This window comes from Lepidochelys kempii, chromosome 10 (assembly GCF_965140285.1).
Source record: "Lepidochelys kempii isolate rLepKem1 chromosome 10, rLepKem1.hap1, whole genome shotgun sequence".
Classification (NCBI taxonomy): domain Eukaryota; kingdom Metazoa; phylum Chordata; order Testudines; family Cheloniidae; genus Lepidochelys; species Lepidochelys kempii.
The window spans coordinates 46,880,941-46,907,675 of record NC_136389.1 but is presented as its reverse complement, the minus strand read 5'-3'; the positions used below and the strand labels follow the sequence as shown (position 1 = coordinate 46,907,675).

Genomic DNA, 26,735 nt, shown 5'->3' with positions numbered 1-26,735 from the left:
GGTATGTGGTTGTTGGTGAGTATTTGCTTCAGGTTGCGGGGCTGTCTGTAGGCAAGGACTGGCCTGTCTCCCAAGATTTGTGAGAGTGTTGGGTCATCCTTTAGGATAGGTTGTAGATCCTTAATAATGCGTTGGAGGGGTTTTAGTTGGGGGCTGAAGGTGACGGCTAGTGGCGTTCTGTTATTTTCTTTGTTAGGCCTGTCCTGTAGTAGGTAACTTCTGGGAACTCTTCTGGCTCTATCAATCTGTTTCTTTACTTCTGCAGGTGGGTATTGTAGTTGTAAGAAAGCTTGACAGAGATCTTGTAGGTGTTTGTCTCTGTCTGAGGGGTTGGAGCAAATGCGGTTGTATCGCAGAGCTTGGCTGTAGACGATGGATCGTGTGGTGTGGTCAGGGTGAAAGCTGGAGGCATGCAGGTAGGAATAGCGGTCAGTAGGTTTCCGGTATAGGGTGGTGTTTATGTGACCATTGTTTATTAGCACTGTAGTGTCCAGGAAGTGGATCTCTTGTGTGGACTGGACCAGGCTGAGGTTGGTGGTGGGATGGAAATTGTTGAAATCATGGTGGAATTCCTCAAGGGCTTCTTTTCCATGGGTCCAGATGATGAAGATGTCATCAATATAACGCAAGTAGAGTAGGGGCTTTAGGGGACGAGAGCTGAGGAAGCGTTGTTCTAAATCAGCCATAAAAATGTTGGCATACTGTGGGGCCATGCGGGTACCCATAGCAGTGCCGCTGATCTGAAGGTATACATTGTCCCCAAATGTGAAGTAGTTATGGGTAAGGACAAAGTCACAAAGTTCAGCTACCAGGTTAGCCGTGACATTATCGGGGATAGTGTTCTTGACGGCTTGTAGTCCATCTTTGTGTGGAATGTTGGTGTAGAGGGCTTCTACATCCATAGTGGCCAGGATGGTGTTATCAGGAAGATCACCAATGGATTGAAGTTTCCTCAGGAAGTCAGTGGTGTCTCGAAGGTAGCTGGGAGTGCTGGTAGCGTAGGGCCTGAGGAGGGAGTCTACATAGCCAGACAATCCTGCTGTCAGGGTGCCAATTCTCTGTGTATATATAAAGCCTGCTGCAGTTTCCACGATATGCATCTGAGGAAGTGAGCTGTAGCTCACGAAAGCTTATGCTCTAATAAATTGGTTAGTCTCTAAGGTGCCACAAGTACTCCTTTTCTTTTTGCGAATACAGACTAACACGGCTGTTACTCTGATAGCTGAGAGGCGTAGATCAGTGTGTGTACTTCCTGTTCCTCAGTGGGGCAGGGTGGCTGGTAATCAGACAACGACCCTGCTGGATTCATGGACACTCCTGCTGAGTCTCTTCTTTGCTGTGTTTTCTAGGGGAGAGACACTTTCTGCTGGACAAGCATGAGACTCTCACAACTCTCTACCATGAGGAGGGGAATTCCTCTCTCTTGGTGGGAGCAGAGGGAAAGCTCTACTACTTCGACTTTGAGAGCTCCAGTAACCACACGGTAAGGAGGCTTTATAGATGTGCATGGCTTAGCCTCCCAAGCTCACTGTGAAGTCATTCAGCCGCATTCTCCCCATTGAACAGTTAGGGAAACAGAGGCACAGGGCAGCTTAGTGACTTGCCCAGCCTCCTCAAGCAAGTCAGGGGCAAAGCTGGGAAGAGAAGGCCAGTGTCTCAACAACCAGCCCTGTGTTTTAATCCCTCTGGATAACGACCCTGCACAATCTATCCAGGGAGCTGACCAGCCAGAGTTGGACCTCAGCATTAGTGATTCTGATGTCACATAGACTAGCCAGTGACATCACTGATGATGGAGGCCAGTGTGGTTTGGGCTCTGAATTATACCATGGACTGGGCAGTGGAAGCATGGGTGATGATGTCTCCGTGCCCTTCCACTCCCCCCAGGCAAGTTAACCCCTTAGGGATAAGGCACAGACACCACCCCTCTTGCTGTCATACAAATGGACAGTCTGGTTAACCCTCTGAAAACCCCAGTCCCTCTTAACACTCCCTCCTCCACCCAGCCACTGATGCCTACTCACTTCCCCCAGCAAGAGACCTGAGCCCTTCCTGACAGCCCTCTGACAGCATCCTGACCTGAACCCACTACTAGTTCCCCCAGCTGTGCCCTCTGCCCACCTGCGGCCCCTCTTCCACCTCCATTTATCCCAAACTCCCAGACATGGCCCTGAACCGGCCCAGCCTCCCAAGTGCTCCCAACCCGTAGCTTCCACATGGGAACCATCTGGAAAGTGCCGACTATCTGTGTTGACCCAGCCATGCAGCCACCACATCTTCCTGGCCAGTTCAGCCCGTGGGTGGCGCATGGGTTCACCGAACTTTGCCGGCATTCGTCATTCACTTCCAGACAGTTGTTCAGCAAGGGCAGGAACTAACCCACGCTTATTCCTTTTCTCTAGGAGGATTTCCCTGCACATGATACAGAAGCCTGCCAAAAACCAGTAAGTCTATAAGTCTGGAGATCTCACCAGGTGGATTTAGCTCTCTGAGAAATATCAGGAGTTTTCCAGATAGTCCAGAGGAGCCCTCTGCTTTGTTAGCGCACCTTTTCCATTCAGCGGTAGGACTCCTAAGCCACCCAGCATAAAAGGAACCTTGATGAGCACTTAGAGGGGTGGAGGATGTAGGCTTAAGTCAGGGGGAACATGAGTCAGAAGAATTGAGGGTCAGGGGTGGGGTGGGAAGTTCTGGCGGGACGGGGGCGAACAGGAGATATGGAGTCACCAAATTCCATTAATATGGGGAATGTATAATTAGGAGATTGAGTCAGTTCTATGCTACGGGGTGGGGGTGGCTGAGAGTCCCACACTGGAGCTCTGGAGGGTGTTCCGATCCTGCAGTCCCCTCCCCAAGTAAAATTCTCTGGCCTGTGTTGTGCCAGGAGGACAGCCTAGATGATCACAATGGGGAACGGTCCCTCCTGGCTTTAATACCCAGAAAAATCCTGGTGTCTCCTCCAGCTTAGTGGTACTACCAGGGCTCCTAAGGTTGGGCCTGGAGCAACTGGGATTCACTAAACTGTCTACCGTGGCTCATGCACCCCTTTTTCTTTTCCAGGAGGAGAAGAAGAACTACCTGACTTTCATTGGCAAGTACAACGACATGCTGTTGTTATGTGGGACAAATGCCTGCAAGCCCACCTGCTGGAACTTGGTAAGCCAGGGAGTTTGTCACCTGCAGGTGAGCAGGTCTAGAACCTGGATCACCTGATGCTTAGTCCAGTGTCTTCTCCATCGGACCTGTGGTTCTGTCCCCACTTACCTGCACTATGACCAGAGTAAATTGCTCTGCCTGTCTGTACCTCAGTTTCCCCATCTGTCAAATGCAGATGATGATGATCACACTCCCCTTCCTTTGCAAAGTGCTTTGAAGCCTATGTGGGGAAAGCCTATGTGTTTAATAGTCCATGACCGAACCCACTCTCTGCTCCCGCCTGGGAAATCTGATCCGTGGCAGAGGACAGGAAGGATCACTTATCTCTAGTGAGTAACAGCAAAGGGGAATGCAGGAAAACACCAGCCAAGCCAATGCACTTGTCTGTAAATGTTCCTCCAGGTTAGCTTTGATGCCAGAGTTCTTCTTGGAACACTTGACCTGACCCCTCCTCCCACAGCCTTAACTCAGAGGAAACACCTTTCCTGAGCTTCCTGGTGCACCAACCCAATCTAGCTCTGCATGGGACCCCCTGCAGCCAGAGCACATGCCAGGCCCAAATACTGGGGGGCAGGTAATCTCCTCTTGCTCCAGAAGGGACTTGGAGCCAATGTTGATTGCATTACCCTGCTGGGAGAATACAACAAGGTGCCAGAACCCCTCCTACCAACAGTGACTCTTAATTGTTCCCTCTGCCCTCCCCAGGCCGATCGGAATAAAGTTGGAGAGGCCGCCCAGGGCTTGGCCCCTTTTGTGCCTAACCAGAACTCCCTGGTCCTTGTTGATGGTAAGTCCGAATGCTTGTGTCTGTTCTTCGGCCCGTAGCACCGCAGGGCCAGGCCCCAGCCGGTGTAACACTGAAGTCAGTAGAGCCACGCTGATTTCCACCAGTTGGGCGGCTGGCCCAGAGTCTTTAGCTTTGCCTTGTTTATGTGCTCGTGCTCGTTGGGGAGGGGCTTTGGGGGAATGGTGCCGTCTCCATGCCATGCCATCGCTGGTCTGTAAATCGGCCTGGTGCTGGTCAGAGGACAGGCCTTAGATCTCCGTGCTGGGGAGAAGCTCAAGGTGGAATGAGCATGAAGTGGGCACTGCTCTCCAGCCAGGAACAGGGTGATGTCGTGGGCCCCCAGTGCAGGGTCAGTCCCATTAATTCTAGCATCAGAGCTGCTGAGGAAGCCTCAGGAGAGGGTGAGCCACCTCCGGGCTGGGCTAGAGCCTATCTCTGGAGCAGTGTGAGGAAGGAGCCTGGGACTGTCCTGCCAAAGCTGGCCAGAGTTCATGGTGATGGGTAGTAACCCTGCAAACCCTCCCCTATCACTCTTGCCCAGTGCCCAAGCTGCTGGGCAGTCTGGCATTGCCAACACCTCATCCACTTGCCCAAAGAAGGGAGGCTGGTGGGTTCTCTTGCCCTCTCGCAGGGGACCTGGCCCCATCCTCCTCACCCAGGCAGGCACACAGAGGCTCAGCCCTTGTGATGGGCTTCCAGGCGCCACATTTCGTTCTGCCTATCTTGGGGGCCCTTGGTTTTCTCCCATCCCCAACACTACCCCTTACCACCGAGCCCTATGCCCAGGGGAGAAGGCAGTGGAGTGGGGAGTTCATCCCCATGCCCCGTCCAAGGCTACTGTGAATGCCGTTCTCCCCTGAAACCCTCCGCTCTTCTTCTGCCCCTGGGAAACCAGAGCTGCTTCCATGGCTCTGTTGAATAGCTAAGGGGTGATGCTGCTGATTCTGGCCCCCAGGGGACGAGTGCCTGTATCCAAAGCCAGCCCCCCACTCCCACCCCAACTGGCAGGGCTTGGCCCAGCCTAGAAGCCACGGCGTGAGTGGGCCTTGGAGAATGAGCTCTTTGCTAGACCAGGGCTGACACAGGCTGAGCTGGCATCACCATGACCCAGGCCAGGCCCGCTCAGCGGGTCTGAGGGGGCTCCGCCCTCCAGGGTCATCAGCCCAGCTCCTTTCACCTGTGCTAGATCCCTTGAGGGGAAAAATACTCCCTAGGCAAGTCCTGGCAGAAGTAAAAACCAGTCGGCTGCAAACGATCCTTCCCATCTTGCAGGCAAAGACATCTATTCCACCATCGGCTTGCACCAGCACAATGGGAAAATACCCCGCTTCCGCCAGGTCCGAGGGACTGGGGAGCTCTACACCAGCGACACAGTGATGCAGAGTGAGTATGGCAGAGCGCCCCTGGGGCTGGGGCTGCCTGCCAGGCTAATCCCAGCAGGAGGATGATCTTGGGACGTAAGGGTGTTTCCACCTTGTTCTCTTTCCACAAGCTGTCCTGCATCCTCAGCCCCCTGCTGTAGTCCTATCTGCTGCTCTGGGATTGCACAGAGTCAGTACGTGGCTTGGGGACAAGTCCTCCAGCGCAGCAGCAGCATGCCGGGGGTGGGAGTATGGCAGGCAAGGCAGTCTCCTTAGGTAGCCGTGGGGAGGCTGCCGTACACTGGAGCAGAGGAAATCAAAGCATTTACTGGCCTGCTCTCTGCAGCACTGAACAATAAGGCGTCCCTGGAGTGATAAACAACTTCCACCTGTTATTTGGCCCCAGCCATTGCTAGCAACTCCCAGGACCTCTGCTTTAGCTGCACTGGGGAAGTTGTCCCGGTAATGATGGGGACTAAATGCCAGTGCTGTGCAAAATGCTCTGGGTAGTGGCTGCAGAGGAACCGTTCCTCCAGCGTGAGGTTGGGGGAAACCGAAGTAGCTGTGTAAAAAGAACTGGAAAAACGGACGTAGCGTCCCGTGTTTGAAGCCAGAAGGAAATGCAGCTGTTTAATTGGCCCGCCAGCTGCAATCACTGCCTGTTGGTGGCAACCGAGCAGAGCGCTTCAGTTGCCCATCTGGCCACAAATGGACACCTGGTGGAGCCCAAAGGCTGCTCCTCTTATCGCCGGGGCCTGGTAATGAATCCAAATCTGGAAAGCATTGTTCCTCCCTCCGCCCGCCCCCTGGTGGATTGGCAGAGGGAAGAGTCAGGGGTTTCCACCTGGCGAGGGGATTTTATCCCCCTCACAGATGAGGGCCAAAAATGGCAGCAGGTCAAGCGCAAACACGGAGCCTGCAGAAGCAAACAAAGCAGATGCTCCCAGGGCATCACGTAATCAGGCTGTTCCGTGCCGGGGGACACGAAGTAATGAGCCTCCACGCTCCCCTCCAACTGACTTCATGGAGCCAGGGAGGTGTATTAATAGGGCTCTTGCATCGTTACCGGACTTCCCTGGTTAAACACAAACAACTGCAAAGCCCGCAGGGCCTCCTTTCCATGCCATGGCATTTCCCCTACGCACTCAGTTGTCTCCATGAAACGGGTTTCCTTCCATGCACACCAGCCTGGGAACTCGACTGAGCTGGACTCCAAAGCCTTGACATTTCAAAGAAGCTGCAAAAGGCAAGATCCAGAGCCTTAAACCAGGGTGTAGGAACAGGGGTAAGCCACGGATGAGTGTGTCGGGGTGGTCTCTCTTTGTGTCTGATCTATAGAGGATCTGAGTCGGTTTCAGTTCCTGGCTTTGTAGCATGGCTCTTCAGATGCAGAAGTTCACTTGTTTAAGTCCTAGAGGTTCCTGGTTCAATCCCTGGCGATTGTTGTCACAGGTGCCCTTCTATTAGGAGAGATTTTTAGGACATGTCTGCTTGTCTGTCCCATTCTCATGGCTCTTCCTCCTCCATTCCAGACCCGAAGTTTGTGAAAGCCACTGTCATCAAGCAAGATGAGCGCCATGATGACAAGATCTACTATTTCTTTCAAGAAGACAATCCGGACAAGAGTCCCGAGGCCCCGTTAAATGTCTCCAGAGTGGCCCAGCTGTGCAAGGTACAGAGCAGGCAGAGTGGGACAGGCAGGGCGGGTTAGAAAGCCAATGGCATTGCCTCCATGAGTTTCCCCTGCTTCTGGGAGCTGGTGCGGCCGCATGGTGAGGAGGTTGCTCTGGGCATTACAAAGCAGTGCTGGAGGTGGAGAGAGAACCCAGCTGCTGTAGGTCATTTTTTGCACCCCCTGATTTCTGACCTGCCTAGAAGTGAAGTGCTGGAAGGGAGCAAGCTGAAAGGATGGTTTAGTGGTCCAAGGTGCAAACCAGGGATCAGGATGTGGCTCTGCCACAGACTTCCTGCGTGACCTTGGGCAGGTCCCTCAGTCTCTCAGTGCCTTCGTTTTCCCCCTCTGCACAATGGGGATACCAGCTCTGCCCTACCCCATGGGGGTATTGTGAGGATAAACACGTTAAAGATAGTGAAATGCTCACATGCTGCGGTGATGGGAGGCCATGTAAGTACGATAGATAGATAATGGAGAGCCATTCAAGGGGCTGGGAGTGTGCCAGAGATTCCCTCCTGCATCCCCCTCCTCTGGGATGGGCTCTGAGGCTCTGCTGTGTCCCCCAGGGTGACAAAGGGGGCACCAGCTCCCTCTCTGCTTCCAAGTGGACAACCTTCCTGAAGGCCACACTGGTCTGTGTCAACCCGGCCACCAAGGGCAACTTCGACTTGCTGCAGGATGTCTTCATTGTCCCGTCAGACAAGAACTGGAGGGAAACCAGAGTGTATGGACTCTTCTCCAACTCCTGGTGAGTATCTTGGCCCACGCAGGCCACAGCCTCAGAGCCGAGGGTAGGGGTGTTCAAAGGCACCTCAGGAGCTGGCCGCTAGATAGCTGGTCCACTCACCCCAGCTCCCTCATAGCTGAGAGGGAAAGGCATGAAACTGAAAGCAAGTGCTCCTCTGCTACTGTTTGCCACCCGTGGCTTTGTTGCTCATGCCATCAGAGAAGACCGCTTGTGGGCCCAACCCTGGGAGGTGCTGAGCACCTTCATCCCCATCAAGGCCCCAGTCCCTTGCAGGACTGGGGCCCTGTGATGGGGTATACCAGGCATTCACTGCCCCCTGTTGGTGACCCCAACACCTTGGTGCACTCCACCTTCAGCAGGTGCCCTGCTGGGAGGGAAGAGCAGCAAGTTCGGACAGCTAGGGGCTGCCTAGAGAGGCCTCCCGTGATCAGCTGCAGGCAGAACCAGTGAGAGCTGGTCCACTGGTGCCTAGAAGGGGTGGGAGCAGGCAAAGGCCAATCAGGGCCCAGCAAGCCAGATAAAAAGGGCGGGCTGGCTTTCCCCTACTAGGGCCAGTTCTGGGGGAAGCCAGGACGGTCTCCATGTCTTAACCTAACCCAAATAACTTGGCCGACTCCAGGTCTTCCCCTTCGCTCCCTGTAGTATTTATGTTACAGGCTATTTTGTTTTCTGTAATCCTGGGGTGAGCCCTCTCCGTGGGATGTCTAGCCCTTGGGTGTCTGCTGCTCCCTTCCATCCTGTCTGTTTCCCACCAGTCTTCGCTGTCTGTTTCTCTTGCTTTCTCCCAGTGTGAGTCAAGACTTTCAGGGGCCCATCTTCCCAGGGTTGCAGAGATGGGGAGGCCAAGTGTCAGCTCTGTGACAAACTATTAGCTCCAGGGACAACATGCTCCCATATGGCGCTTCCTGCAGCCATCCCTGCTCAGGGAAACTTGCTTTGCACTCTCCCCTTGCTGTTTCTCATTATGGTGCTTAATGCTGCTGATTTGAGACACCACTGAGAAATGCCCAGGACACTGAACTGAGAGAGAGAGAGAGAGAGAGAGTGATTGATTGAAGTATTATGGGGGTGGCCACAGGCTCTTCTCAGAGATCAGGGTCCCACTGGGCTAGGTGCTGAGCAAACACTTCTTAAAAAGCTAGTTTCTCTGTGAGGTCTCTCCCTGGCGATGCTCACGTTTGCATCTTCTGAAATTGGCGCCACTCTCCCAGTTTTTATGAGCACGCAAGGCAATTAAAGCCTTTATTTTCCCCGCCCGCTGGTCTGTCAGGAGATGCTGTTGTATTGACAGCAGTGTCATTGGACGCTGAGATAGCGGCATGCTGAGAAGATGCCAGTGGTGTGGCATTTGCTGCCACATCACAATGTGATCCTATTGTGTAACAGGGCCAGCTGCCACCCAAGTGCCCCTTCGGGCTAAGGGCCCTGCCCTTTTTTCCCCCTTCACCAGGGCTCCTTCAACAAACTCCACAGTGTCTTTCAGTCACAGCCCTTCCAAGGGTCTGGGTTTTTATTAAATTAACAGAGTTCTCAAACACAATCGTCCACCCAGGCTTAAGCTGGGCTCAGCCCCTCCTTCCTGAGGACATGTCCTGTCCTGGGGGGACCATTGCAGGAGACCACCTTTCCCTGCAGCTTCACTCTGCAGCTCTCCCCCTATAGGAGCCCCGACCTTCCTCCTCCTCCTCGATGCAAACTCACTTGCTTTGCTGCTGACTTCCCATGTGATCTTGGGCAAGTTGCTTAGTTTCTCTATGCCTCAGTTTCCCATCTGTACGATGGGGATAACAGCACTGCCTTGCCTCCCAGGGTGGTTGAGGATAAATCCATAAAACACTGTGAGGCTCCAGGAATAGTGCCATAGAAGTACCTAAGATAGACAATCTTTCCTTGGGGAATAGAGAGCCTTCAGCATCTCTCTACTAAGCACAGCCCTGGTGCCCTTGCTGTTAATTTCAGTGGGTCACGGTTTCAGGTTTAGGATGCTGGCATCTATTTCAAAATGACTCTGGTGTCCTGGCTAATATGGCCTCACCCATATGGCTACTATTCCACTGTCACATGGCTTGGACCTGCTGCTTCATCCCTCCATTCTCATTGGCTGAGACGTGTCTGGGATATAGTTAGAATTGTCCCTATCCATGGTTATGTAATAAACCTTCCCTCCCCCCGCCCCCACCAGCTTGGGAGAAACAATGGCTAAGAATTTGAGCAGTAGCAGAATGGCGGCCAGGCCTGATCCTCTGTTTGTTTTGTTGCTTGTAGGGGGTACTCTGCCGTTTGTGTCTACACCATCGGTGACATTGACACTGTGTTCCGGACATCGAAACTCAAAGGCTACACTAAGGACATGCCCCACATCCGTCCTGGACAGGTGAGTGACAGCTGGCCTTCTGAGTGGGTGGTCTGATGCTTAAAGCACCGGGAGGCGGAAGATCTGATTTTATTCCCAGCTCTTCCTCTAACCTCCTGAGTGACCTTGGGCAAGTCCCCTCATCTCTCTGTACTGCTTCTGCTTCTCCCCCTGTAAAATGGGGGATACTGATTAGTTCTAGGGACCAGGAGTCCATGATGCTAGGTGCTGTACCAGGGGTGCTGGGAACAGGGAGGGCCAGGGGGCCATGCCCCCCCACTTTTAAAAGTAGGAGGGCTATGCACTCCCACTTCTGACGTAAGGGCGAGCAACAGGAGGAGGGGGCAGAGAGGAGTGAGCGGGAGTTGGGACCTCGTGGGGGGGATGGACAGTGAAGGGGCAGGGCCTCAGGGGGGCACTTGGGTACCTGTGGGGCCCCTCACACACTTTTAGGGCGCTTCCACCAAGATGGTCCCTGCCCCAATGAGTTTACAATCTAAGTTCCTGGCCAGGTGACAGTGGCACATTTCAGTCCTTAATGTATATAATGGGGCTCTGAGCTCCTCAGATGGGATGAGCTAGAGAAGGGGGAACTTATTGGGGGCTGATCCCTTGATGTCAATGCTGTTAGACAGTGGGGACCTTGAAGACACAAGGCAAGTGATTGATGAGAGGGAGAAGGGTTTCTGTGGCCCAGATCCTCAGAGGCACTTAAGGACCCAACTCCCATTTACCGTTGAGGATCTGGGCTTTAAACCTATTTTCTGAGGGCAAAGCGTCACTCTGCCTTAGTGACTCAGATGAATTACCCATGTGGGGCCAAGGGCACAGGCTGGGTGATAACTGGGCCGTTGGCTGAGAAGCACCAGTCTGCTGCCCAGCGCACAGGGAAGCTGCACCTGTCACGGCTGCAGAGGTTCCTTGTGCATTGGGGCCAGATCTATAACAGGGCTGGATAAGACAGGGGTGATGGGCTCTCTTGTGCCTCAGGCTGTGAGCGCGTCCCCATGTGGGTCAGGGGGGACATTGGGTGTGTGTGACACATCTCTGGAGCATTTGGGATTGCAGCTGCTGCAGAAACCACATTCCCTCTCCCCAACTAGCTAATGCCTCCCTGGTAGGAACCAGGGACGGCCTCTGAAATATGGGCTGCTTGTGCCTCTTGGAGACCAAGCTTCCAGCCCAGGGGGTGGCATGGTGGTTTAAGCCCCTTCTGCACCCTCCTGTGTCTGGGCTGTGCCAGGGGCCAAAATGGCACAAGTTAGGTAGCCCACCCTGAGCGGGCTGCGGTGCTGCCTAGAATTGCCTTAGCGCTTTGTGCTATGGCCCCACTTCCTCCAGAGCCTGCCTCCCAGGCATGCCCCCAGGACCAGGCATCGAGGGTGGCCTGTGGCTGCTTTACACCACAGCTGTGCTGGGGGAATTCTCCCTGGGGCTTTTCTGCTGACACAGCAGAGCAAAGGTGCCTGAGCACACCCCTGGTAGCTAGCTTCCTTGTCCCAGGGTTCCCTTGGGGAATTAGCAGGGGAGATGGCTCACCCATGTCTTTGTCTCCCTGTGGATCTGGATGGCCCTGATAATGTGGTGGTGGTTTTTTCTCTTGGCTCAGTGCCCTTGGGGCAGAAATCATACCCCTCCTGAGACTTTCAAAATAGCTGACCTCCACCCGGCAGTGGAGGAAAAGGTGCAGCCTGTTGCCCCAAGGAATAGTCCCCTATTCCACAACAAGAATCGCTACCAGAAAATCGGGGTGCATCGCATCCAGGCGAGGGACGGACACACCTACAACGTCCTCTATTTGGTGACAGGTACGGACTGTTTTTCTCCACCTTTTACCCTCAGAACCCAGGCAGGGCAGCCCCTTCCGGAGCACTGGACTGGAACTAATCCATGGCCACCTAGGGACTCTGTGTTTGTCCCTATACTACACCCCATGGCCACTGGGAAATTTCCAATGACTGCAGGGATAGAACGCATAGCAGTCTGCTCCTAAAGCGTTAAAGGAGAATCTCTATGAGCTGTTAGCAGTGTAGGGCTTATGACACACAGGTAAACAGTTCCAATTCCATCCTGTAGATGGAAGTGGTATGGGAGTACACACACACATATCCCTACCTCTAGCCAGTTCATTACTGCACACCCTGAGATAGAAGGCCCTGTGCTGGAAGCATCTGTATTTTTTAGTCTGTCGTGACTAAGTGCAGTGCCTTGGGTTTTACTTGTTGAAATGGGGCCCTTTACTAAATAGCAATCACGTGCCACATGTTCAGCGTGTGTAAATGGATGTAGCACCATTTGGCTTCAGTGGAACTAGACTCACTTTATATGACCTGAAGCTCTGGCCCCAGTGGAGGCTCGCTTAGTGCAGGCTGGAAAAGTGGGGTGTGCGTGAGAGTGAGTGACCTTTGAGAGCTGTGCCATATATTTAATACCCACTGCTCTGCGGCTCTGGTAGCTGTGACATTGCTTTGTGGTAGGTGCTGATTTGTCAAAGGGCAGCCAGGGCTGAGCCCCGGTGCCCCTCGACTTGGCAGTTCATAGCCCCGGCACCTCTTTCATTACAAATGAAGCACTGCAAATCCCCATGTTCGGTTCTGGGGAAGCTGGTATTGGCTAGCAGGCATATAACCTTCCTGCTTGTCTGGGGCTTTCAATACAGAGCTAGGGTTAGGCAGACAGGCTGAGGGTGACATAAGAACCTTTTCCCCAAGCAAAGGCCCAGATCCAAACACCCTCCCATCCCCCCCGCTTTGCACACTGGGGCTGTGCAAAACCAAACTCAGCACATGCCCTGAGCCTTTTCAATGGGTTTGGAAGCAGCGGGGCCAAAATCCTTTGTTGGAGGCTCGTACTCCTGTGCAGGAAGGACTGGAGACCTCTCAAGAGGTCTGCTGCAAATCCACCAGGTTCAGCCAACAATGCAAACTTTCTGCTGAGGTGCAGCAGCTCAGAATACCCATTTTGTGTGTGTGTGTGTGTGTGTGTCACAATCTGGTCTGCTTCCTCCCTGGGCAGGGCATGGCAGAGGGGAGAGGTGGGCCCTTCTCAGAAGCCAGCAGAGGTTCCCAGCATGGAGCAGGGAAGGTGCCCTGATCAGATCCACGTTGTCAGACATGGCTGGATCTTTGCCCGCCACAGACCTGACTTTCTGACCTGGCCGACGCCCTGAGCTGAATGCAGAGAACAATGTCAGACTCCCAATTCCCTATTAGAGGGGTTTGCTGCAAACTGTTGTACTTGATAGATCAGCGCCCAGCATGGGAGGAAGGATGGTGCCTAGCTACTTTGGAAATCTGGGCCTTAGTCTCTCTGTGCCTTGGTTCCACAACTGTACAATGGGGATAATAGCAGAGCCCTTCCTCGTGGGGTGCAGTGAGGATAAATACCTAAAGGATTGTGAGGCGTTCAGATACTTGTGCAGCCCCCAATATCACAGTACCTAAGCTAGGTGAATAGATAGAATGGCCGTGTGATTCCGCCTCATCGCGCGCTCAGGACTGAGCTGTCCCCTCCCCATGCTTCTAGCATCATGGCCTCTCCTGAGCCCTCTGCAGCAACACACGCTCTTTCTAGTCTCAATGCTCAAGGTTTTCTTTAAAGCCCCAGCTCCTGGAGTCAGGTGATCGTTGTTTTAAAAAGAAAAGCTGAAATTTGCATGTAAAGTTTCTAGCCCTCCTGGTTGCAGAGAAGAGCTCGAAAGTGGGACCCAGCAGTAGGAGGCCCATTGAAGAACCCACAGTTTTGTCTGTTTATTTTCAGGGCTCCCCTGATGCCTAATTTTATTTTATTTTATTTTTTTAAATGGCGGTGTTGGCAATGGTCTTGTGCTCTCCTTCCCACCCCCAACCCCTCTGTCCCTGCCTAGGCGCATCCATGGGCTTGGGGATGAGGACAAGAGACAGAACCAGGGCCGGAAGATCATTAGCTTTGGAGGTGGTGCTCCCTTCCCAGAACCCCCCCTGCCCCCCCCCCAGTGGCACAGCGACCCCATAGATCCTGGGATTCCTCCCTCTAGCAACAGAGCCTTCCCAGGCGGGCTGGTTGCTGGCAACGTTTGGGAGCGCTGCCCGGCCCCACTGTGCCCTGGGATGGCCCAGTGCACCACTGTCAGTTTCAGTGGGCTGTACTCTCCAGGGTCAACCAGGTGCTGTAGGGGCAGGATCAGAGGGCGTGCAACCCTCTGGCCACCTGTGACATAGGACAAGGAGGTCTGCATCCAAACAGAACAGGACAGGAGAATATGTACTCCTCCTTTTCCCCCAACCTGATGTGATTCATGAGCAGGAGGAAGAGAGGCCAGACTTGTGGTCTAGTCAAATGCCCCAAGATGGGGAAAGATCTGGGTTGAGTTTATTTTCCCTTCTGTGGTGTTAAAGGGACAGTCACACCTTCCTGCTCTTCGCAGCAGGGCCTCCTCTCCCAGTCTGTGAGAGGTGGCAATAGGGAACCAGCTCTTGGGGGCTGCAGGGTATGGAGCTGAGAGCACTCGGTGACAGGCCGAGCCTTTGTTGGCTGTTTCCCATGGTGCTTATTGCTCTGCCGAGCCGTTTCCAAAAAGGCCCCCATTGTTTTGCCATCCGTAGCAGCAGCGGTCAGGGCCCTGGAATCAGCCCCTTGCTGGAAGCTTCAATGGGCTGCTGGTTCCTGTGACTAATTCATGCCAAGGTTCGCAAAGAGGGCATTGTCTTCCCATGCAGCTTGAGACACTGCAGAAAAGGCAGGTTCTGCTTTTAGACCCAGGGCCATTGATCTTGACCCTGCTTTTTCTCTCCCCTGTTCTCTGCATAGCCCTGGCACCATCCTCCTGTGCTTCCAAGTCTCCCTGCTTTGTGGGCTGACCTTTGCTCTCCTGTCTCTTGCAGACAAAGGGTATATCCACAAAATAGTGGAGATGCCACACGGCGTCCTGAACATCCTGGAGATCCAGCCCTTTCAACAGCCAGCTCCCATCCTGGCCATGACCCTGGATCATAGAAGGGTGAGTTCCTTCCTCCGTCGCTCTGCGTGGCCTCATCCCACCTGCAGTGACACAAGCAGCAGAATCTGGGCACCAGACTTAGAAACAGTCTGCTTTTCCTATCAGGGCTCAGGATGTCTGTATGTTGGAGCTGCCTCCAGCTTCCCATAGGATTGAAGGACATTTCTCTAAGTCAGGGGTTCTCAAACTTTTTTTTGCTGGGACACCCCCTCCCCCCTCCAAAAAAAAGTGACAAGGCACTCCCATACCATGCCACCATTCCTTCTATGCTGCTGCTGGTGGGGGCTCTGCCTTCAGAGCTGGGTGCTTGGCCAGCAGCCACCGCTCTCTGGCCGCCCAGCTCCAAAGGCAGTGCAGAAGTAAGAGTGGCACTACTGTGACCCCCTTTTGGGTCGAGACCCCCATTTGAGAAACACTGCCCCAAGTCCTACCTAGAGTCCTGATGCCACCTGCTAATTGTGGGCAAATCACTCACACTACCAAGGGTCAGGTGCTAGCCGTAAAGGAAGGGAGAGAGACTCTTTAAAATACCTGATCTCCAGATGTAACGTTCCCTGGAATTGCTCCTCGTTGGGCAAAGACTGCCTCCCAGTGTCACGGAGTCCCTGGGTGATGCTCTGGAACTGCTCCCTACGAAGTCCGTCAGGACTCTGGGGAAGTCTCCTTTCTGTGAGCAGACTGTCTGCAGGGCAAAAAGCTCACACGGCTTCCCCCTTCCTGACCTCTGAGCATTCAGCATCCTGTGCCCCTCCGTGTGCTTCTCACAGCCAATCTGCCCAGGCGGGGTCTTGGGGAAGCTAGAGGGTCCTGCATGCACCCCAACTTCGCAGTCAGATGTGACTCTCAGCCAGCCAGTAAAACAGAAGATTTATTAGACGACAGGAACATGGTCTAAAACAGAGCTTGTAGGTGCAGAGAACAGGACCCCTCAGCTGTGTCCATTTTTGGGGGGACAGTGAGCCAGACAACCACGTCTGCACTTCACTCCATGTCCCCAGCCAGCCCCAAACTGAAACTCTCTCCAGCCCCTCCTCCTCTGGGCTTTGTCCCTTTCCCGGGCCAGGAGGTCACCTGATTCCTTTGTTCTCCAACCCTTTAGCTCTCACCTTTCAGGGGGGAAGGGCCAGGCCATCAGTTGCCAGGAACAGGGTGTCGGCCATTCTCTGTGTCCAGACCCCTGCACACACCTGCCCTCTAGGGCTCTGCAATGATCATACACCCTTATCCCACCACCTAGATACTTAAGAACTATATAGGGGAAACTGAGGCACCCCCACAATATTCAGAGGAAACATTAAGAACAGTCCTGCTTCGTCACACCCAGACACCAGATCAAGCCCCTGAGCACTGGGGATCCCAAGCCACTTTCTGGAAGAACAGGGATGTTAATCCCAGGGCCCAGTTTCCAAATCCCAACCTGGGTAACTTCAATTTCAGCTTCCTCTTGCAGTTCTGGTGGGATGCTACATTCTTCTTCACTTTCCTGGTTGTTGTGTAGCATCGCCGTACTGTCTGCTGTTACACAGCTGCGGCGTTCCACCCCAGAGATGGCTGCATTGCAATGGTAGCGATCCTTGGTTATGTACGTATTAGCCCACCGAGAGCGTTGGGAGCCCTTGGAATGAAGAGCACTCTGTAAATAGAGGGGGTTCGGGAAGGCGCCTGGTGTGAGGAACTGCTGCCGGAGTGATAGCTCTGCTTTGTTTTCTCCGTGCAGGCAAAGCTCTATGTGAGCTCGCCGAGCGAGGTGGTCCAGTTGCCCATGGACATGTGCGAGGTATATCACAGGAGCTGCGAGAGCTGCGTCATGGCAAAGGATCCCTACTGCGGCTGGGCAGATGGGAAATGCGTCTCCGTTAAAGCTAACCTGTACGTCTCCCTTTGATGCTCCCTGTTTTATTGCTTGTTCCTGGTGTCAGTGCGGGCGACAATAAACACCCCCCAACCCTTAACACCCACTTGCTTTCCCCGTCACAGGCGTAAAGCCTATCCAAATGGCAGTCGCCTGGTGGGACTGCCGCTCAAGCTGCCGACCTCGAGTTACAATCTAGCTAGCTTGGGTCCCAGAACAGCAAAGCTGCAGCAGTGCAAGCTTGAGCACTGGCTTGCCCCACGAGGAGCTCCCCAGGGTACTGGGTGGGTTTGGACAGGGGAAGCTCACCCTGCTGCAGCTTCACTGCTCCAGGATTAACGCTAGCTCGGGTTACCATGTGACTGCAGCATGGAAGCTGACCTAACTATGCTAGCTTTCCTCTGGAAAGCTCTGTATCCATTGGCCACTATCCTGGCTCATCCTGAGCCTAGATGGAGCTTTCACGCCCTGCTTTAAATGCACCCACTTCTGGGGTGGAACGTGGCAGTGCCCAGCAATGAGAAGGGGATGATACCTGCGTAGCCTGTGAGACCCTTATTCACATGTGGCCAGATTGTCCGCGGGCATGAAACAATATAGCGATATCCGAGTTAATGGAGCTGCACCAATTGACCCCAGCTCATGCTCTGGCCCATTGCTCCACAAGCAGTTGAGGTCCTTGTGTACATGGAGAACACTTACCTGCCTAGATGTTACTGGGTATAGTTTCTCCCATGGAAGAGTGCGAGGGGAGGGGAGAAGTATCATAGCCTGAGCTGTTGAGATCTACCCATGCAAACAGCACTAAGTATTACTAATGGCTTTACCCAGGCAGGCACCTGGCTCTCCAACATGGTTATAACTTGCTTTACCTGTCCTCCCAGACAAGAAGGTGATTTGATCACAGTCCTGGGTACACAGAGGGGTCAGCGTGGCCTAGCAGCCACAGCACTGGACTGGGACTCTGGAAACAAGGGTTCTAGTCCTGGCTATGCCTCTGGCCTGCGGGGTGACCTAGAGCAAGTCCCTTCCCCCCTCTACCTCAGTTTCCCCATCTGCAAAATGAGGATAATGGTCCTGATCTCTGCTGATAAAGCATTTTGAGTTCTACTGATCAAATGTGCTAGATAAGAGCCAGGGATTAGTGTTGTTTTTGTAATGTAGACAGGCCCTAAAAGACTAGTGTAGAGTGAATGTGTGTGGAGGAGATCATTGGGCATGGTACAACGTCTCTCTCTCCCTTCACCCAGTCACAGAAAGGAGGAGGGCCAACTCTGATCCCTAGGAGATAAATCTTCAAAGGCCAGGAAAGAAATCCAATATAAACAACTAGGTGACTTTTGTTTCTCTGTTAATAGTTGTTCCCACTTCCCTTCTATTCAGGACAATGCTACAGAACTTGACCTTGGAGTCCTCACCGGAAATATGTCCCCATTCCAGCTTCAAACAGCAGGAAGGTATTTATAATCAGCACTGCTCTTTGATTTCTAGAGCCACTTGTTCTTGGGAAAAGTTGGGCGGGTAGGGCATGGGTAAGGTAGGTAATTAATGTCTTAGGAAGAGGTTTTCTAATACACCCTTTTACCTTCCTTGGGAAGATTGTACCTTGTAGGATCTGCCTTCACTGCAGAGTTGACTCGGGCTGTTTCCTGGGTGTTGCCCCAACCCCCCTTCCATCCACATGCAAAACCCTCTCTCCGGATTTAGCAGTGCTTTGCAGCCAGGCTAGCTGGCTCAGCAGGGGGTGCAGGCTAGCGCTTGGGTGCTGCTTTCGCTGGCACTGGTAACCTGCCCACTTTGCAGCAAGGATGCACCTGCGATTTGGTGGTCCTTCATTGCTTTCCCCAAATCCACCTTGTGCCCAGCAGGACAGACTCCCACAACTCCCTGGGAAGAATCATAGAGTGGCTTAGCTCACGGCAATGCTAGGAATCATGGAATGGGCCCCCAGAAGTCCTAGCAACCCATGGGGGAGCACAGCACCAGTGAGGACACATTAACAAGGCTTTGCAGTGGCTGCTCGCTCCTGGCATTAGCTTAACCCAGGAGTACTGATTTCCCGGCTAACACTGGAGAGAAGACAGACCCTTAGTGGCCAAGAGTAAGCACTGTTCTGCATAAACAGCTCTCCCCTCTGTGGGAAGGGGGACTGAAGCTACTAAGCAGCTAGTACCTGCAGTCAGGTGAGAAGGACTGAATCTCTCACCCCTGTTATGTGCAGGCTTGTGTTAATACCTGTTTGTAGTTAAATAAGGTGATGGATTCAAAGCCCCTAGCATTTCATGGCACGTAGCACAGTGCCAACTGAGGTCACTCAACTTCCTCAGGACTAGAGCTCAGCTCCTCCTGTTCTGAAAGCATGGGCCCCTGCCACTTGAACTAGAGAATTGCTATTAGCAGTATAGAGTCTATGACACGCAGTGGCGCAGTTCTGATCCACTCCAGCCCAGGACAATGGGACACAGCCAAACTAACCTCTGTAAAATACCTGAAGTCAAAGGAAGCAGGAGTCAGACTACCCTGTGTGCAGCCCCCACGATCTGTAGTAACCCTTCACCCTGCCGTTCTCAGCAACGGTTCCTCACAACTGCTGTAAACCCAGGTTCCGCATTCCTTTCCTGTATGCATGCCTCTTGCTCCGCTGATAGCAATGGGAACTCTGCAGGCACCCAGCTGGCCCTGACTTATTTCAGGGAGCTGCTGGGGTTGAACAAAGATTTTCTCCTTTAAAATCTGCCCGGGTGTGGTCTGAGGCCTTTTAAAGAGGCAGGAGGGAACCTCCAAACACTGGCCTTGTAAAGCCCATTGAAGTCAATGGAAATGTTCCCCTTCGATCAGGCTTGTGTATTCACGTTGGGTGGACATGCAGAATAGGTGGGTTGAGGCCTTCTCCTCCCCGCCTCCGGTGAGTAAGGGGGAAGCAGGTCCATTTCATGCTTTACCATGTTTTGGGGACAACCATCTCGTTTCCTCTCTCTTGCCAGCGGATAGCCTGGAGAGCTACCGGAATGTCACTGTGGCGCTCTTCTCCCGCTATTTCCTGTACTGCCCCACCGAATCCCATGCCGCCACCTACAAGTGGCATCACAATGGCAGCTGCATCCAGAACTGCTCCACCCACTGGCCCTGCTTCCACTTCATCGAGAACGTGACCCACGACCGCTACGGGCGCTACACCTGCATCTCAGAGGAGAACGGTTTCTCCCAAACCCTCGTGAGGGAATGGCTGCTGAAGCAACCTAAGCCCTCCCAGACTTTGAGGTGGAGGAGCCAGGCTGCGGCCACCTCCCCTTCCTTCTGGCTGGGCTTCCTGCAGATGATGGCTCTTGCCCTGCTGTTCCAGTGAAGGGGTGGGGTGGTGTCCACGCCCATGGGCCAGGACTCACCATCTGGGCTACTGTTGATACTCTTCACCTTCTTACCAGCACCTTAGAAAGGAAGGGATAGCCCCATCCCAATGGCTGCTCTCTGGACATTCATCTTTGTGCATCTCGGCCCCCTCTTAGCTTCGTAAGTGGCATCCCTTCCACACCAAGCAGATGGATTCCATCCCCCACATGTCCATACCCATCGATTCCATCATGGCAGCTTCGTGCCGGAAGGTGTTTTAGGGACACTGAATGGAGGGGATGAAACCAGCCCAGATCCCTCTCCTGATTCCATGCAGCACAGGAGCTGAGGCTACCAAAGAGAGGGGGCAGGATTGGACTGAAGCTAATGCCACCAAAGAGAGTAACGCAGGGGGCTGATCTGACTGTGTCTAGGGCATAGGCGCCGACTCTGTGGGTGCTCCAGTGCTCCGGGGAAGGATTCTGCCTTGGTGTTTCTCCGCTGAAAGGGAAAGGCAGAGCAATTGCTGTAGACAGCAGCAGCCTGTGGGGCAGGGAGAGCCCAGCTAAGCAGGGACAAGAGTCAGTCCGGCTGCGCCGGAGGAGATGAGTCAGGAGAGGCACATGGATACAGAGGATGAGCTGCATTAATTCATGCAGTTGTCCTGGGTTCCTGCAGACTCTGGGCATGTGGTGAGGATCAAGGCTGGGGGGGATCCGCTGGAACTGCATGCACCCACAGCCAAGCTCCCCCCACCCTCCGCCCCTCCTCCTCCTCCAGGGGAGAGGCAGGGCCGGGGCGGGGATTTGGGGAAGGAGTTGGAATATTGGCAGGGAGGGGGTGGAGTTGGGGTGGGGACTTTGGGGAAGGGGTGGGCAGGGGTGGGGACTTATGGAAGGGGTGGAGTGGGGGTGAGGCCAGGGGCAGAGTTGGGGTCGAGCACCCACAGGGAAGAGAGGAAGCTGGTGCCTATGGTCTAGCGAGGGAGGGATGTGCACACAAGGGAACCTAGGCTCAGGGGAGAGGAAGGGGGCAAAACAAAGGAAAGTGGAGTCGTGGTTTGGGACAGAAGATGTGTAGGAGGTGACGTTGGCAGGGAATGGAGGGGGCTGTCAGGCAACAGGAGTGGAAGAGATGGAAAGATCATTTTAATAAGTGTTCTGCACTAGAAGAGGAGGGGGCTGCAGATTGGTAAGCAGGGGGTCGGGGAAGGATCCTGCCTTGGTGTTTCTCCGCTGAAAGGGAAAGGCAGAGCAATTGCTGTAGACAGCAGCAGCCTGTGGGGCAGGGAGAGCCCAGCTAAGCAGGGACAAGAGTCAGTCCGGCTGAGCCGGAGGAGATGAGTCAGGAGAGGCACATGGATACAGAGGATGAGCTGCATTAATTCATGCAGTTGTCCTGGGTTCCTGCAGACTCTGGGCATGTGTTGAGGATCAAGGCTGGGGGGGATCCGCTGGAACTGCCCATCTTGACGGCTTGTTGGTCTTGTCTAATGTTCTTGTTGCTACGTTTTTGGAAACCATTATCTATTCCACTCCCAGCCTGCCCAGTCAGAGTCCAGGCAAGTCTCCCGGCTTGCCTCCGAGAGATTCCTCTCTAAGCATATGGCTACAGACACCTGACAGTAGATACCTGCCGTTGACCCGTGCCAGCTGACTCCGGCTTGCAGGGCTCGGGCTAAGGGGCTGTTTAATTGTGTAGACCTTGAGATCTTGGGCTGTTCCCCTTCACAGGATCCTAGAGCCCAGGCTCCAGCCCGAGCCCAAATATCTACACCACCATTACCCTAAAGCACTGTGCAACTCCAGGGCCCTGGAGTATTGCTCACCAGAAAAGGAGATGCTCTTGGGAGGGGTCAGAGAGGCCTGGTAGAAATGCATTTCAGTTTTGTGTGTGTGTAAATACCTTTGAGAGTGAGAGCAGATCATTGTGTGTGTGTGTGTAAATCCAATAGCTGAGCACCTCTGTGTGGGTTTGTTAGTGGATCATCAGGGTATATAAGGAGCTAGTCACCTGGATATTACAATCATTTGTGATCGATCCGTGCGTGAATGGGTGTGCCTGCAATAGAACTGGAGCTAGGCCTGAGTCCTGTGAAGTTCTGGATCTGCACGTCTCTCAAGGTCAGGGGGCAGGTCGCTCTGGCGTCTCGTTGAGCCAGCACAGTGACAGGAGCTAGCCACAAAGTAGCAAGCTGTCTCTGAACAGCCCCAGAGTAGGAAATAGCCTCAGATTCGGGGGTTGTTTTGTACCCATCTCTATTCAGAGATTTGGGTCCAAAAATAATACTTAATTTTTTTATACCTTAAATTGACTTCTACTTGCTTAACCTTTTTATATTGAGTTTATACACTAGAGAAAAGGAATCCAGAACCGGCACTAGTGGCCCTGCCTGTAGACAGATTAGAAAGCAATACCCACACGTAGCATTCATGAGCCTGAGCTGGCTGTAAGCAGGGCTGTGTGCAAAGGAGAAAGATGTGCAAGAGGTACTCAGATACCATGGGGATGAGTGTGGTGATGGATGGATGAGGAGACTTTCCTGGAAATAATCCTGTTCTGGTGTCAAATTCTGGCTTTGTTGACCTGCACACATGTCCCTCTAAAGTTTCTGGGAGCTGCTGGCATGTATCGGAGGACAAAATGTAGACTTTGATACCCAAGTCTGAGTCTCATCAAAATTGTTCAAAAGAGTCTTGCCTTCTCAGTGATACTAGAAGGAGTTGATTGTTTCTGACCATTTCAGCTCAACTAGTGAGATTAGGATAAACTGTGAAATAAGCAGAATTCTCCTTAGGCTGTGGGCATCACGTGTTTTGTCAGTTTCCTGGGCATTGGCCACCCAGCCATGGAGCATATTTTGCTGCACTACGTTTTCTGATATTCGCAAACCCTTTCTTGTGTGTTATACACTGGTTCTGTTACAGCCTTTCTCAAAGCACTTTAGTATCATAATGATGTGACTATTAAAAGGCTTATTTATTATCTGTTTCCATGTTAATTTTGCATCGCACTGTTGTAGAGGGGGATTTTTTAAAGTTCCCCTCCCCCCCAAAAAACCTCTCAATAAAGCTGTGACTTTTCATTAACTAAAGCATGAGTGTGGTCGTGATTAGGGCCCCATCTCTTAGCTGCAGGGGTCCTGCCATGTGGAAAGAGAGCTGCTCTGCGGGAAACAGGCCCCGATTCAGCAAAGCAGTTAGCCGCATGCCTAGATGATTTGCTGACTGTGTGTATTCAGGTGTCCTTGGATTGTAATTCCACTTGTGGGAAGTCTTAATCAACACTCAGACTGAGCAGAAACAGATGGGGAGGGGCATTGGGGAACGGGGTGGAGATGATGGATATGCTGGGTAAGTCCTAATTCTCAGCAATACACCATTTCTTCCTGTCTGTTGGTTAGTGTGGCTAAGATGACTTTGCTGGGAAGCCAAGGAAATGGAATGCCAGCCTCTCTTGTCGTTCAAAACTGCCCTGCCTGAGTCGAAGCACAGCCGCAAAGTCACAGGAACACTAAGGAAGTTGCTGCATCGCACCACGTTGCAAGGGGGGCAGCTAGGGACAAAGTGGGGTTGGGAGCTGGGGGAGATTTTAATCTCACTGCAGATCCACTGCTGGAATTCAGGGGCAGTGATGGAAAAGGGGAAGCGTCTGTTCAAAAGTGAATTCCGAGCTGGAGCAAGGTGCTGGCCCCGCAGAGAGAAGTGTTCTGCTTATCCATACAGCACGTCTCAGATGTGGGGGGGACTGTGACCAACTGTCCCTGCCTGGCACTCTCAATCCTCCATGCCTGGGATGGACCCACCTCTCCTGGTACCTGGTGCCGTGTCTTCCCGAGGCAACACGTGTGTGTGTGGGGCGGGGGGGGGGGGAATGCAGGGTCACAGGCTCCCTCTCCAGATTTCTGCCAGGGTTCATACCCAGAATGTGGCCAGCAGCCGCCTTTTTGCACTGGGTGGGAGGGGAGAGGAGGGGAGGGGAGGGAAGGGACGGGAGCTACTTCCAGCTGCATGGGGGAAGGGATGACCTGGCCCGGGGGTTTGCTAGAGCTCATCTCTCTCCCCCCGTGACTGGAAGCAGCTTGTCCCTTCCTGCCCACCTCCAGGCTGCTGCTAGCCACCAATATAACCCAGCTGCCACCTGTCCTCCAGCTCCAGCATGGGCAAGAAGGGGTGAAGCTTTAAGGATGCACTGTGCACCAGGGGCTTCAGCAAACCAGGCCAGAGAGGTGGCTCAGCAGGGGAGGTTGCCTAGACCAGTGCTTCTCAAGATATCTGATGTGGGGGAAAGGCTTTTGCAGACCGGCAGCTGATGGCTCACGGACCGGCACCAGTCCACAGACCACCACTTTGAGTCGCACTGGCTTAGAGGATGGAGCGGCTCTGTGCCCTAGGGGGTGGGTGAAGAGGGTGCTAAGCCCCTGTCTGGGGGCTGCTGTGGAGCCTGCAGGTTCGAGGCGCAAATAGGCTGGAAATCGCTTCCCCCCCACACACACACCACTTCAGAGCTTAGCTGAGGGGTGGGGAGGCTTCCCCGTGCCAACGCTGTGCGGGGCTTTGGCACATGCAGGGCTTGGCTCCTCCTAGCCAGCACCCCGGGCTGGAGGATTTTGGGCTTTCCCGGGGCACCGGCCCAGCCAGAGGCCGTGAGGGAAGGAAGGAGCCTGCCGGCCAGGCTGCCAGTGAGCTGAGCGCTCTGACCAGGGGCTGGTTCTCCGCACAGAGCTGGGAGCGGGACACACCCCGCTGGGGGGGGACATGGAGGAGATATGAAGATATGCAGGGGGTGACAGGGCAAAGCAGGGAGAGGACAGCGAGGGGGACGCATGTAAAGGGCCGATGGGTGGCCAGCAGAGGTGACACCTAACTGGCTGTCGCCTAGCGCCTGCCCGCGCTCGCCAGCCAGCGCAGCGTGCAGCCAGCGCATCTAGGAACAAAGAACGTCGGCTATAGGTACGGGGTATGTTGGGAGGGGCTCTCTCCTGGGAACGGGATGGGGGGCGGGCCCTGCTGGCCGAGAGCTGGCAAGCAGCGGGGGCTGTGCTGACAGACCAGCAGCGGGAGCGGCCAGCCCCCCCTGCTGCAGCTTCACCCCGCCACTACTCTTGCACCCCCACCCCCATCGTCGGCCACTGGACCGCCCCCCACTCACCACTGGTGGGCGGGTGGCTGGTGAGCAGGGACCCAGCCAGCAGCAGGACCTGCCAGTACTGATAGTGGGGGGGAGACAGAAAATATGGGACAATTTGCCTATTTTTAAGAAGTCGGGACACCTGCAGGAGGGTTTAAATACGGGACTGTCCCTTTAAAAATGGGATGTCTGGTCACCCTATCTAGCCGAGAAAGGTCTAATGTGATCTAATGGCTGGCAGTTGAAGCTAGACAAATGCAGGCTAGATATAAGGTGTACGTTTTTAACAGTGAGAGTCAATACCCATTGGGACAGCTTAATAGGAGTCCTGCTGGATTCTCCATCACTTCAATTTTTAAAATCAAAATTGGATATTTTCCTGAAAGATACACTCTAGGCAGGGATTGTCGTAGGGAAGTTCTCTGGCCTGTGTTGTGCAGGAGATCAGACTAGTTCTCAAACTGAGGGTCAGGACCCCTCAGGGGGTCACAAGGTTATTACATGGGGGGTTGTGAGCTGTCAACCTCCACCCCAAACCCTGCTTTGCCTCCAGCGTTTATAATGGTGTTAAATGTATTAAAAAGTATTTTTAATGTATAAGGGGGGTCGCACTCAGAAGCTTGCTATGTGAAAGGGGTCACCAGTACAAAAGTTTGAGAACCACTGGACTAGATTATCACAATGGTTCTTCCGGCCTTAGAATCTATGAAAACCTATGTGAAGCTCAAGGAGCTCAGCGTGGGAGTATGGGGTGTGGGGCCTTGCATGGGCAGCGGGTATCGAAGGCCAGGGGAGGCTAAGTCACCTGTAACTGAGGTCAGGGCCCCGCCCATGCTCCGCCCCAAGGCCCCGCCCATGCTCACCCTCTCCCCTGAAGCCAGTGGGGGCTCAGCTCCAGCCCCGGAGCTTGGGGCTCAGGTTGGCGGTCAGAGTCTTAGGGGGCCAGGGGTGGCTAGTGCCTGTGCTCAGGCTGGGGCAGGCCAGCCGGGGCTCCTGCGGTGGCAGGAGGCAGGCCTTCGGGGCTCTGGCGGGCAAGGGGGAGGACCTCAGGTGGAAGGCGTGGAGCTGGGGGCTAACCTCCTTGAAGGCAGGGTTCGCCAGCCACCTATGAGGCCTTACATGGATTCGATTGCGGGCTGGGGGCTGCTGTGTATTGGCTGTAGCAGTAATCACTCTGATACTCCATGTGTATTCATTTCAGTAAAGAGCTGTAGTTTTTAAGCAAAACTAAACTCCTATATCCTGGCTGACCTGCAGTAATTGGGACAACATCTCTTTAAATGAAACAAAAAATGTGTGCTAAATGAAAAATGGGGAAAAGAAGTTGTTAGTCAAATGAAAACGAGCAGGGCAATGGGGCAGGCG

General features: G+C 53.7%; 1 protein-coding gene across 2 annotated transcripts in view; it reads left to right on the top strand.

The window, feature by feature from the left end:
• SEMA7A (semaphorin 7A (JohnMiltonHagen blood group)) overlaps positions 1-21,069 on the top strand; it is a 73,437-nt gene extending 52,368 nt beyond the window's left edge. For both annotated transcript variants that reach the window (XM_073363260.2, XM_073363261.1), the window contains exons 3-15: positions 1,350-1,483; positions 2,403-2,444; positions 3,061-3,156; positions 3,862-3,943; positions 5,216-5,326; positions 6,837-6,976; positions 7,546-7,727; positions 9,993-10,101; positions 11,690-11,888; positions 14,943-15,058; positions 16,776-16,927; positions 18,294-18,367; positions 19,895-21,069. In XM_073363260.2, the coding sequence (XP_073219361.1) occupies positions 1,350-1,483; positions 2,403-2,444; positions 3,061-3,156; positions 3,862-3,943; positions 5,216-5,326; positions 6,837-6,976; positions 7,546-7,727; positions 9,993-10,101; positions 11,690-11,888; positions 14,943-15,058; positions 16,776-16,927; positions 18,294-18,367; positions 19,895-20,256 (1,799 nt within the window). In that variant the 3' untranslated portion in view covers positions 20,257-21,069. The remainder of the gene's footprint in view (positions 1-1,349; positions 1,484-2,402; positions 2,445-3,060; positions 3,157-3,861; positions 3,944-5,215; positions 5,327-6,836; positions 6,977-7,545; positions 7,728-9,992; positions 10,102-11,689; positions 11,889-14,942; positions 15,059-16,775; positions 16,928-18,293; positions 18,368-19,894) is intronic.
• The last annotated feature ends 5,666 nt before the right edge of the window (positions 21,070-26,735 follow it).